Source organism: Delphinapterus leucas, chromosome 2 (genome assembly GCF_059928025.1).
Source record: "Delphinapterus leucas isolate spDelLeu-1000000601 "Yukka" chromosome 2, BTC_Dleu_Yukka2, whole genome shotgun sequence".
In the NCBI taxonomy this organism is placed as follows: Eukaryota; Metazoa; Chordata; class Mammalia; order Artiodactyla; family Monodontidae; genus Delphinapterus; species Delphinapterus leucas.
Genome location: NC_143130.1, coordinates 168,162,509 through 168,175,949, shown reverse-complemented (window position 1 = coordinate 168,175,949; position 13,441 = coordinate 168,162,509). Strand labels below are relative to the sequence as shown.

Below are 13,441 nucleotides of genomic sequence, written 5' to 3'. Positions count from 1 at the left end.
TCGTTTGGCTGTTTGGAGTCAAATGGGTTTGGGTTTACATTTCTGTTCTAACAGCGACTGGCGACGTGAACTCGGGCAGATTCCTTAGCTGTCAGCCTGACTTGGAGGGTTGTTGTAGAGATCACTGATTACGTGTTTACAGCGTCTGACAGCTGCTGCCGTTACTGCTATTATTTCACCCGTCTTGAAAGCAGAAGCCTCCTGGCTTATAGCTTATTCTTCCACAGTTGAGAGCTCTTGTATTTTCTGGAATTGCATTTCCATTTGGGAGTTTTAGTTCCTATTACTTAAGGCTGGCTTCAGTGGTTGGGAGTTGGGGAGGCTCTTTGACCTGAATCTCCAAAGATGAGTAGAGGCTTGAAAAGCAGAAGCGGATGGAAAAAGCATTCCAGGCAGAAGGAACAGCATGTGCAAAGACCCAGGGGCACGAAGGAGAGTGACATGCGGAGGAAGTTGATCGTGGCTAGAATAGGGGATGTACCCGGCGGGCAGAGGGCAGACAGAGGCTAAGCATGTGGGCAGGAGCCAGATCGTAAAAGGCACTGCACGTGATGCTAGATTTGGACTACCAGGAACATTGTTAGATTGGTATTTTAGCGAGGTTCTATTCTTCATTAATATCCTGTAAGTATTCAATGAGTCTCTGGGCAAAATTCTTTTTAATTAGATTAATGGACTTTGAGCCAGGTACAGGGAAGAGGAATAGACCATTTTCCCAGCATGTGATGCCTTACTATACTTAAGAGGAACATCTCACTTAATTTGTGGTGGGTCCTGGGTGATGTGGCCGGCAAATGATCTCAGCCCGGCCATCCCTTTGCCCTCTCTATCAGGTTGACAGTTCCACAGATTGAAATGCAGTCAGTGCTGGTTGATCCCAGGTTTTTTCCCTCAGGGTTTCCTCAGTAGATGGAATCTACAATATCTTTGGACATCAAACGTAGCACATTAACGCTTATCTTCACGTCTGTGCTAGTGTAACGTGCACCCAGCCAGATGCTTTCGAACCATCTTGAAATGTGTGAGCAGGGCTCGGCAAACACGTTCACAAGTTCCTTGTTCTGTTTTCGGCATTGTTCTCTGCCTTATAAACCAGCCAAGGTCTGGGGAATGGCGAGAAGGAGCAGAGTCTCTGAGGCCTCCAGTCTCCTGCTTCTCCTTTGCACGCAAGAACATGTCGGAGCTAAAGGCTCCTGGAACTGTCTGCCCATCGCGCTGGGCACATCTGACAGTGGCAGAGAGGCTTTGCTTTCTCTCCCCAGCCTGTGCTCTCAGCTCCTCTTCTCCGTCAGCCTCTTCTTCACACTGCCCCTCTTGCTTCACTTCCAAGTACCTTTTCCATCATTTGGGCTCAGCAATTCTACTATTGTTCTTCCTGTCTGGTTCTCTGAAATCCAGCCCACACCTTTCAACTCCATATCCTGAGTCAAGTGTTTGAAAGCTGTTATTTCATGTTAATTAGGAGTTCTTTTTCCAGCCAAGAAGCCTTGCACAGAACTGTTCCCCCAAGCTGTGGCTTAGAGACGAGCTCTGGTGTTTTGTACTTTGGTACGGTTAGAGGAATCGTGGGTAATTGCTCTTAAAGCCGCAGTGCTGCCTGCCAGGCCAGGATACCTTCCCCACGACTCCGTGGCCCTCCGTGGGCTGGCAAGCTCCGAGCTTGACTCAGCCAGAGGACTCGGTGCGCCTCCAGAGAACACCGTGGTCTCGGCGGGGTCTCCCCTGGCCAAAATTGCTTGGCACCCAGACCTCATCCACGAGGGTCTCTGGCCTCCAAGTAGGTCTCCACCAAACGCTGTCAGGTGACCGTTCGGCAGCTCCTCCTTCCTTTGTAACACATGTTCCAGTTGACCCATGTCAACTGGGCCCATGTCATGTGGGAGATTCTGGTGGAGAAGTACTCCCACCACCTTCTGGACTCATGAAGACATCAGCAAGAGTTGGCTTCCGGCTCCTTAAAAACCCCTCAAGACAGCCTGAGTGGCTGCCGTCCCTTGCAGGCAGTCCTGGAAAGGCCTCAGGGAATTTCCACTTCTTGAGGTGTTTTTGAGCAGAAGCCAAGCCCTGTTCTCACATCTGGCCTCACTCTTTACGCCCACCTGCTGGTAGATCAGGGCCTCCGTCCGTCTCCTTACCAGGCCTGTTATTCCATCGTCCTAGGCTTCTGCAGACCCAGGCTTGAGAAGGCTGCAGCCCTGACCCCTCTGGGAGCCACCAGCACCCCCTTGGGCATCCTGTGTTCCATTTGGAGGGAGTGGTTGGTGCTAACCCATCCTGAGCTTGGGTGGCGACTGTTAGGACCGCCCTCCTTCCACCTCTCCCAGGGCAGGGGGTGGACTTTCCTCCTCCGAAGTGCCTGCCCTCAAATGAGTAGTGAGGCATTCTCCTATGTGTCTAACTTAAATCACTAGAAACATGTTTCTTTACCTTTTGTGGTTTATAGAGAAAATAGTCAGTGAGCAAGTGCTGATCTAAAGCGCACTGACCTCAGAGCACAGTTCTAAGCACTGTGGAAGTGAGGCCAGAGGTTCTTTTATTGAAGGGAGATAAAACCCCCTACTGAGAGGGGTCCTTACACAGATAACACTGATATTGTTTTGTAAAAGTGCCAAGCACGGGCACATAGAAGACCTTTAAAAAACAGGAGTTCCTCCCTGTCTTTGTCTTCTTTTTATTAACAACAAACACCAGCTGATATGATACACACGGCGTAAAGATAAAGGTGTGAAAGTGGTACCCACGGAAGACTTATTTGATGAGGTGGAGTTTTAGCTGAATTTAGGAAGAATTAAGGAGCGATGTGGATTAGTAGAGATTAAGATTGAGAGCATGGGCTTCCCTGGTGGCGCAGTGGTTGAGAGTCCGCCTGCCGATGCAGGGGACACGGGTTCATGCCCCGGTCCGGGAAGATCCCACATGCCGCGGAGCGGCTGGGCCCGTGAGCCATGGCCGCTGAGCCTGCGCATCCGGAGCCTGTGCTCCGCAACGGGAGAGGCCACAACAGTGAGAGGCCCGCGTACCGCAAAAAAAAAAAAAGATTGAGAGCATGGCATATATTCTTAGAGTTATGATAAAAACATAGCCTTTGGCCAGTGAATTACACTGGTAGGAGTAAAGGGCCCAGTGGGATCCATGGCACTGAATGGGATGGTGACATAGGAGTGGGCCAGTGGGCAGAGTGTCTTAAAGCAGTGGTCCCCAACCTTTTTGGCACCAGGGGCCAGTTTCACGGAAGACAATTTTTCTTCGGACCGGTGGGGGGCCGTGGGAGGCAGGGCGGGTGGTTCAGGCGGTAATGCGAGCGATTACCGGGGGGCGGCGGATGAAGCTCTGCTTACTCGCTGCTCACCACTTGCTGTGCGGCCCGGTTCCTAACAGGCCGCGGACTAGTACCCCTGTCTTAAAGGACTCGATAAGGAATTTTGACTTATTATTATAGTCAGTAAGGAATCATTATAGTTTCTTGAGCTGGGAATGAAAATGATTTTTGGAGATCTTTATTATATGACTTCTTAGAGCCGGGCAGGTGAGTGGACAGCAAGACCTTCAGGACGGTACCTGGGCTCATGCTGGGGCTTTCACAGGGACAGTAGTGATGAGCCCAGGGACCAAGGGAGCTGATGTCTAGAAGGACATAAGTAGACTTAGGGGGCGGGGCAGCTCTGAGGGGCCACGAAAGGGAGAAGGGGCTAAGCTTAGTGCCCTGAAGGTCTGGGAGGAACGCGAAGCCATCGGTTGTTTAAAAAAAAAAAAAAAATTAGGAAGAGGTAGTGGGTGACTATGGGTGACTTTGTGAAGTCCTAGCCCCTACAGAGCAGGGCTGGAGAAGATCAAAGAGGAGAGGGCCTTAGCCCGAGGCCCCCTTTTTATGTGCCCTCGGCTCAGGCTTTCGTCTCCTTCCCATGATAAGGATCATTGTGGAAGGTTATTTGTAGATATTTATGTAGATAATTACATCGCCTGTGTAATTTTGTAAATAAATCAAGATTCGCTTTGGATGCATTTTTGAAGTTTTGCAAATAAATTGGTTTTGTTCTAAAAAGCACGGTCTTAATAAAATCCCGGTGTTCTGAATGAAATTAGCCACTCCAGACATGTTTAACCTGACCACACATGGTGGCATTGTGCCGGCATTGGCGTCGGGGGTGAGACTTATGCAAAGGCAGGTATTGAGCCGGGAGTTCTGGAATCCTCAGTCCTCCTGCCACTGCTTCCCTCGGATCCAGCCTTTGGATGCCCCCTTCTAGAATGAGTACAGAGCTTCTGGCTACTTTGTTTTGTTCTGGTGGGGACTCTGGCTTGAGCTGTGTTCTTTTCTCCCTTTATCTCCCCACCACAGACTACTGTTTTCCAAAGTGAAGTTGGAGTCGCTGTGCCGGGGCCCGGATGAGGCGCTCCTCACTTGTAAGCACATGCTACAGATTTGGAAATCCTGCTACAATCTTACCAATCCCAGGTAAGAGGCCAGCGGCGGCACCTGTCGTGCGTGGTTTTTGCATGGCCCCTGCCTCTCAGTCCATCCCCGATAGGCATTTAGCAGGACAAATTCTCTACCCCTGTGCACCCCTAGGCCCCCGGGAGCCACAGGTAAGAGCAGTGGAGCCTCACACATTACATTTTTAAGCAGATTTTCTCTTAGTGTCTGATGAAATCTCCAAATCGTGGGTTTCTTATGCTTTTGTTGCCACGGTGGCCCTCTAGGCTCACTTCCAATTGGTCTCCGTCTGATTTCCCTCAGCCAGCCATTTATGTAATTCCCTTTGACAAGTCTTTATCTTTCTGGTGATTTATGGATAGACTAGTCAATTATATATTCCAGATGGGGTTCTCACAGTAATATTTTAAAAAGACCTGCATAGACAACAGGCCACATGCTACTAAGGAGAGTAGAAATTGCTTTTGACATGATAAAGTGTAATTTTCAAAAAGTTAAAATCATGACTCAAACAAATATAAAAGATTAGCACATATAAAACATAAAAGATTAGCACATATGAAAGGTTTTACTTACCTCATTAACTAATGAGGGAAGCAGTAAAATGTTAAGACCCATTCAAAGAAGAATTTGAAAAATAGATTTGCTGAAATGAATTTGCAAATAAATATAAAAACAATAATATTCTCTGGAACAATGAAATACATTGTATGGGGTTATCTTTTCTACGGAGTGGACATTGATTGTATCTCGACCAGACAAAATTCGTAGGTTTTCTACTGGCCAACTCTGCCCCACAGAGATGTGAAAGGGCCCAGCCAGTAGGAGTCAGTCAAAGGCGCCCACCCTGCAGAGGCAGATAATCTGGGGAAGGTCCACTAGTCAACTCCCAGCATGTCCCCGAAAAGCACCATCTTCAAGTCTTGAGCAGTGTTTCCCAGCATGTGTCTAGATTACGAAGTGTGCCCTGACCTGTGAAGGAAATGATTTAATGAAAAGGGACCTCACGATTCAGGTGAATTCAAACAACTGCTCAAACACTCAGAATATTTTTCAAGTTCGCAGCAAGATGTATGGACAGCCCACATTCTGCTCTTAAGAGTCAGGAGCCTAAGAATGTATAAGTCAAATTGTAAATGTGTTCAAGGGTGTGGCCCACCCAATCCAGCCCAGCAGGAGGCGGGCGGGTAGGCTGGTGAGTCGCTGCGGGGTGGGAGGAAAGGTGGGGTGGGGTTAGGGAAGCAGCAGGGTGCTGGTGGGGTTCCGTGTGAGATCTTGTTTGACAAGCTTCTGCCATTAAAAATATATATATATTCAAAATCAGGACCCTGTTGAGGTGATGGGTCCTGATGAGCTGACATGAGCCAGAGTTGAGACCACAAGCCCCGTGGGCGGTGTGGCTAGAAGATGGGAGAGCCTGGCCGGGAGCCCCCCCTTGCAGAGCCCGAGCCACAAGAATTACACGAGAGCCCCCTTCCTAACCGTAGCCTGTGGCACGTTACCAGGCCCATGGGGCCCATCTTCCTCTTGGTGAAAAGCTAATCGTGAAACTGGCCTCTTCCCTTTTGTGGGTATGTTCTGGAGATAAAGATCATTTTAATTTTTTTTTAAAAATTCTACTTTTCTAAGTCTGTAGGCAGAATAGGAAATGTCCATATTTATGTCCCAAAGTCCCCACTCCCAGCCTACCAGACTCAGCAGGATTTGAGGGAGGGTCTTTGCCGCGAGCCCAGCTACAGGCGATACTCCCCGAGCTGGCTGCTTCCTACTGGAGCACATCCCTTTGTCTGTACCCCCTTTAGAAGTGAGAAAATAAATCCATCAGCTTTCCCGTTGCCAGTTTTCTCTCAGTTCTCCACACCTCTCCCACCTCCCCACATTTCTTCCCACTTAGCAACCAAGAGTATTGCATGTGAGGAGAAGAAAAAATAGCAGAATTGGAAAGCTTTTTAAAAACACTTAACCAAATGCCTGGGCTGTGTCCGTACTTGCTCAGCTCCCTGAAGGATCCTTCAGGGCCAGGCAGGGGGGGACCTTGGCTCCGGGAGCAGAGTCTGGCTGGGGGGGGTGGGGGACGCATCAGCTCTACGGAACTGCTCCCTCCAGCTACTCCCAAAGCCTCGAGGGGGGTTGCTGGCAGTCCAGCAGCCCCTTATTAAGGAGTTTCCTGTTTGTTTTTTTAACTCTATTTTCTCTGGGATATAAATAAATGTTTCTCCTGTAGCCCTCACCAGTGTGCAAATTTAGACATCCTCCCCAGTACGGTCGGGGAGGGCGTGACCCTGGCAGTAGAATAAAGCAGAAGAGGGGAGGGTAGTGTCTTGATGGGGACAGCACACCCCGCAGTTCTCCAGATAAGGGCGGCTCTGGGCCCAGCAGCCTCAAGTCGGGTCACGCGGGGCTTTAGAAGAGGATAGAAACGCATGCACAAGTGGGTGAGAAGCATCCCTGCTTAATAAAAGACGTGAAAGCTGAGCAGAAAGCATGCTGGCAGGGGCCGGTTGGTTTCCAGCTGCAGAAGGTCCTCACTGACTTCCGGGCTCAGGCGCCCGTGTTTCTAAGTGTGCTCAGTTGTGAGGGACCTGTGCTCACCCTCCCAGGGCGTCCCACTGCTCGCCACCCCCAAGAGCCCCACCCAGGGGCTGGCACAGGCCTCCAGAGCAGTGGGACAAGGGGGCGCAGAAGAAGACACGGGCAGTAACAGGGCCAAACGGAGACAAGACCTGGCTTCCTGTCCTCTGCGCCCCGTCCCTCCTCTTCACTCTTGCTTGAAGGAGCACCACCCTCTGGGCCGGTCGCTGAACGGAGCCTTAGGCCAAAGAGCGGTCCCTGCAGGCTGAGAACGCTTCTCCTGCTGTGAGCAAAGGGTGGGTGGCGTTCTCCTGAGTGTGCGTTTGGCAAGGTGTTGGTCACTTCAGAAGCCTGGGTTGAGGCCTGCAGCTTTGCGTGCCTTTAGGACAGAAATCCGCCTCACGTTTCGTCTTCTCTCCTGCTGAAGTGCACAGCTCCCTCAGCTCTTGTGCGCGTTGACTGGCCACTTAAGACAGTGTGACCTCTGGCCAGAGCCTCGCCAGACGGTCCAGCACTTCAGCAAGGGATGCTGTACCTTCTCTGTGCCAGCACCGTGCTAAGCTGTTTATACATACGTTCTCCTCAACCCCTGCCTCAGCCTTGCAAGAAAGCTACTGTTCTTTCCACTTCATAGAAAATAAAAGTGAAGCTACACTTCACTTTTATTAAAGAACTTGCCCTAGTTTTCTCAATTAAACAACTAGTAGAGCTATTATTCAAACCCAGGTCTGCCGAACATCAAAGCTCTCTCCATCACCCATGCTGCCTCTCTGAATTGACAACCAGCTTTTTTTCCTTTATTTTTATTTTTTATCATTAACTATTTCTTCCCCCTCTTGTCACTGCCACTTAGACCATCTCCATCATGTAGCCATATGATCGGAAGAAAAGTTTTTCTTCCTAAGTCCCATTTCAATCACATTAACGAATAGCATATAAACATTTTTTAAAAAGAATTTATTTGCTCTAACCTCAGTTGGAAATTGGAAACCCCATTTTTTTTCTTTTGCGGTACGTGGGGCCTCTCACTCTTGTGGCCTCTCCCGTTGCAGAGCACAGGCTCCGGACGTGCAGGCTCAGCGGCCATGGCTCACGGGCCCAGCCGCTCCGCAGCATGTGGGATCCTCCCGGACCGGGGCACGAACCCGCGTCCCCTGCATCGGCGGGCGGACCCTCAACCACTGTGCCACCAGGGAAGCCCCGGAAACCCTATTTCACGCTAGTAGTCATCCATATTTCGGTAGAGCTTTTCCTTTTACAAAGTGTGCTCTCATTCATCTTCAAAGTAGCCCCATAAAATGGGCAAATGTCGTGTTACATCAGACCCATTTTACTGATGAGAAAATTGAGTTTGGGAATGTTGAGAACTTGCCTTGATTCATGTAATCCAGGCTTAAGTTGCCTGGGAAATGTTCTGGTTTCCTATCCAAGGCCCCTCTATTACATCAGTATTTACTGTGTGCCAGGCACTGTCTCAGAGCTGGGAAAGGACAAGGCTGTGACAAGGACCCCAGGGTTCTGGCTCCCAGTCCACCATCAGCTTGCCTCTTGTGTTTAATCTCTGTGTAGCTGTGTTAGAGGATTTCCAAGAGAAGCTTCCAGTTTCTAGGATAACTTAACCATCAGTACAGTATACTCTGGATTTTCAGTCCTTCTTTAAGGGAATAGAAATTACCTGGATGTGTACATCTACATATGTGGGTCTCTTCAGCTTATGTGCGGTGGATTTGGGGCTCCTTCCAGTTTCCTTTCCCTAAACCCTCTACTAACACCACTGACCAGTAATGGTTTTCCTTTCCTTCCTGTCATCCTCCTTCGGAGGTGGTCCTGGCACCTAAGGGCCAGACAGAGAAGAGATGAGGTGACTGAGCTGTAGGGGGAGGTGGTCCACGGAGTGTCCAAGTAGATGTGTCCCAGAGGGAGAGAGGAAGGCTTGCCCGAGAGACGCTGGCCAGAATGAGAGAGCGAGGCCAGGCCTCCCTCTGCCCCTCCTTCCATATCCTGTGGATCACGGCAAAGACAAATTCTGCACCATATAAACAAAGAACTAAAACCTGCTTAAAGCATCCAGCAAAATTCTCAGTCAGTCACAACAGTCAGAGTGGAAATGAAATCATCTCCATTTGAATAGTTATTTGTTGCTATATAAGCAACAGATACTATGGAGATAAACAAATACTATGGAGATAAACTAAGGAATGTAACCAAATATTGTTTCTCAGCTGGTGGAAGGGAAATAGGTCCTGTGTCCCTATCATTGGCTGCGGTTCATAAGTTAAGATCTTCGTTTTAGTTGGGGTTTATAACATCTGGAGTGGAGTAGGAGGTCCTTAACTCAGCTTCTCCACACCTACCGTTGCACCAGACAGCTGGGAATAAGTTGTCTCCAAAAGTCAGCCAGCCTTGTTAACCCCTGATGCATGTTTGGAGGCATGGTGTTTATAAGGACACCTGGCGTGTGTCCAGAAGTTATACTTCTTCTGAATGTTCTGTCTCCATGACCTCAGTTCAGCCTGACACACTTCTGTGTGGGAAGAAGAGGCCACCTCACCTGACAGGGAAGTCACTGAGGCACAGAGAAAGGGGCCTTGCTCAAAGTGACCTACCATTAGTGACAGATGTGGGATAAGAACCCAGACTCCTGGTTGGGTTCCAGGACCCAGCATGACATGCAGCAGCCAACCCTGTGCTCTGATACTTGGTGAAATGAGAAGCCTGGAGGACTGTGGCTGAACCAGACATCTCCCATCCACTTACTGTGATTTGGTCCACTGAAAACCCAGGCAGATCCTTCCTTGGCAATTCCAAGACCTCATTGTGCGTCCTGGAATCCCCAAGGCGATGAAAAACTTCACTATATTTTGAGATAAGATCTTCCAAAAAACTCCTAAGTGGGGAGCCATTGCAACATTCAGATAATGAACTCTTTGTAATATTTTTGTAGTATTTTTTGTAATATTTATATTTAAAATACATGCATGAATAGATCAATGCTAGAAATATTCAGTTGCTAATGTGATTAATGGAAATTTGCATGTACTTTTATGCTGTCTTCTGCTCAGAGACATTTATTGTTTCTCAGTCATGGAAATAATTAATAGAACAGATCCCAAAAAGCATGTATCCAGTGTTGTCATAAGTATAGGCTGACAAACCAGTCTGTACTGAAGCAAGTTTCCTTCTGCTTCCTGTGGATTTCTCTAACTACATCACTGGACGTGGAAATTGCAGCCTGCAAACCATATTAAGTTTCATAGCAAATCTTGTTTGTACCACTTTTAGCAACAGCTGCATAGAGGAAGGAAATTGTGTCCCTTTACTGTGGAATTTGAACTTCTTAACGAAAAAAATCATTTGTAGAGCCACCAGATTGGGGAAAAAAAAATGGATTCAAAGAAAAGCATTAAAGGCTCAAACCTCAAGAGACAGATATACATCTTTTGATAGAATACCATGATAGAGGAAAAAAGAATGCAATTGTTTAATTGTTTTTACTTACAAGTTTCTTAGAATTAAAAAAAAAAAAAAAGTCTTTCTGAGCTGAGCGCCCTTAACGGTGTTTCATTCCCGTTAGTCCCGATGTGGTCTCCCACGTGACTCGCCCAAGGAGTGGGGCTGATCCCGTTACTATACGCAGGAGCAGCCTGGAGAGGGGGCTTCAGTGCCGGAAGTTAATGAGAACCACTGGCCTGGAGGCTGCTGCTAAAACGCGACTGTGTCCTCTCCAAGGCCCAGCCTTCCCAGCTCGGGAACACCGGAAGGGGGCTGTAGCTGCCACTCTGCCAGCACCCAGCTCAGTGTAGGGCCTCACACCTCCTCTCTCTTGTCTATTAAATAGAGGTATCAACCACACCATTTATCTTAAAGGCTTGTTCTTAGGACACAAACGAGGCCGTGGCTGTGATCACCCTTTGAAAAGGAAGGGCCAGTGGTTCTTGAATTTGGCTATGCATTAGAACCATCTGGGGAGCTTTGAAAACCAGAAATTCTGATTTATTTGGTCTGGGGCAGGACCCAGGCATCAGTGGCTTTTCGAGATGCCCCGGGTGATTTTTCTGTGCAGCCAGGGCTTAGACGCACTGGTGTAGAGCGTTGGTTCCTAAAGACAGCTCGAGGGTGATGTGTTCATGGGCTTGAGCCTGAGACTTACAGCACAGAATGCTCATCAGCTCCCCCACACGGTGGATGGAGAACGTGGCTCGAAGTTCTCATTTTTGTGTCTTACAGTGACACAAAAGAGACGAAAATTAGCTCGGGTCTCTGGGTGCGGTTTAAACCGTGTTTGTGATACGGATCCTGAAAGGAATCCCAGACCAGGCCGGGCGGGGAAGCAGGATGCCCGGTGATGTGTGGAAAGGTGCTGAAGAAGCTCAAAAAATGCACAGAAGGTTTTGCTGCATTCAGGAGTCGGGATTGGTTGACTCTGTTTCCTTCCCCTGCCCACCCTTCAAATGACTGACATTTGTAGCTGTGTTTTGCAGTGATTCTGGACGTGGGAGCAGCCTCTTAGATAGAACCATTGCTGACAGACGACAGCTTAATACAATTACTTTGCCAGACTTCAGCGATCCCGAGACAGGTGAGAATAAAAAGCCAGAGGGGCCGAAATGGTGTCAACCAGAAGGGACATGGGGCCTGGCCCCAAGCCGCGCGGGATGAAGACCACCAGGGCCTGGGGCGGGAAGAAGTCCTCACCCAAATAGGCTAAACTGTCACCTGAGGTGCGTTTTCTCCGGTGTCTTTTTTTCAAGTGTTTGTTCACAGTGGGGGAAGTAATATTACTTGCCCAGCACAGCTCTTTGAAATCTATTTTTCCCCTTGCTCTTGGAGCCGAAAATTCGAAACTAAAATTAGACTGTCCCCATCCCCATCAAGCTTCCCCTCTGCTTTTCTGTTTCCTTCTCTTTCTTTAGATTTCAGACCTTGCTAAAATCCAGCTTTCGGTTTCTAATCAGTTGCACATGTGAACTCACACAACCCCACAGGAAACCCTGCAGGGAGAGGCAGGTGGGTTCAGAGCTTCTGAACCTACTGACCCCACGCGGAAGCTTGTAGCACTTACTGCCTTGGAGCAGCACCTCAGTTATCATTTGCGTTTCCACAGTTGCCTAAGTACAGAGGGGTAAAGATACCTCTGTAATCTCCAAACAAGTAACTTTAGTAGTAATACTGACTTTTCAGTGGCAATTCGGAGGACTCGACAGACCCACAAAATGTAAAGAAATCCACGGCGCTTTGAGCCTCAGGGATAGTTCCAGAGCATCATTTGGAAGCTGGTTTTGGTGCTTCTCCCGCCACCCCAGAGGGCCCTGGGTCAGGCTGAATCGCTGTCTGGGTACGCCTGGTCTTCTGTGGGTTGATTTCATGAAAGGAGCCTCCGGGTCTTTCTCCTGCACTGTGCCAGGTCCCGGCTCCTGACCAAGCCCCTCCAAAGAGCCAGAGAGCAGCCCCGAGGCGTGCACAGCCGTCCTTGGAAAATCTCTCCCCAGGTGGCAATGGGAGCCGGGTGTGGTACTCACCCAAGCCCGTCCTCACAGCTGCCTGCCTTCCTGTGCTAGTCTCCCTTTTACCAAATTTAAAGTCGGCTGAAGAAGCCTGATCCCAGGGCCTTGGGGCTCCTAGGTCAAAAGAGTGTTGGGCATTGGAAGCAGCATGAATTATAAATTAGTGCAGTTTAACAGGGCTTGCAGCCACTGCTCAAAATGCAGGCCAGCTAGGCCACAGAGAAACTCGCCCCTGGAGTAGCCTGGCCCCTGGGTGGAGGGGCAGTCATTGGTGGGCTTAGACGGAGAACCAGGCAGACCCTGACCTGGGATAGCACAGCAGAGGTCTGCTTGTGGTCCAGACCTGCTAGAGGGACGTGTGTAGCCCCCCTCGCTGCAGGAGAGGGAAGGTCAGGCTGTCAGGAATTAGCCACTGAGAGGTGAGGCTCGGACCCCGGGGAGAGAAGAGAGGGAGGTAACAGTCACTACGGCTGGCTCACAGCTGCTGTGGCTGCCCAGGGCCAGCTTCCCCTTCTCCCCCACCCACAGGACCCTGCGAGGACACTCATACTAAATTTAGACCCCCTTCCCCTCCAGCTGATCGGGACCTTAATCTCCCCTGAGGTCTGAGACTTTCATCCACATCGCATTAAAAACAGACAGTGGGAGAAAATGAGTGAGGCCCTTGGGATTCATTCTCCCCTTTGCCCCCTGGGACCTTTTCCCCAGAGCCTCCAGGAGGCTCCCACTTCAGGTTAAACATCAGGTACCGTAGCTTCCAGCCGAGGTGTGTCTCCGTGGCAGAGTCGGGGGTCGCTGCCACTTGTCCGTAGTGGACACTGCTCTCCCTCAGGCGCTGGCCAGTGACCAGTTTATTCTGTTGGTGTGGTTGTATGTCCACACGACGCCCTCCAAGACTCCTCTCACCGGCCCTGCCCCCACAGCCCCAAAT

At 49.5% G+C, this 13,441-nt stretch overlaps 1 protein-coding gene across 2 annotated transcripts in view; it reads left to right on the top strand.

The window, feature by feature from the left end:
* Positions 1–13,441, top strand: part of TTC7B (tetratricopeptide repeat domain 7B) — a 239,346-nt gene that overhangs the window by 168,360 nt on the left and 57,545 nt on the right. For both annotated transcript variants that reach the window (XM_089908118.1, XM_022576286.3), the window contains exons 16-17: positions 4,340–4,456; positions 11,488–11,585. In XM_089908118.1, coding sequence (XP_089764244.1) covers positions 4,340–4,456; positions 11,488–11,585 — 215 coding nt within the window. The remainder of the gene's footprint in view (positions 1–4,339; positions 4,457–11,487; positions 11,586–13,441) is intronic.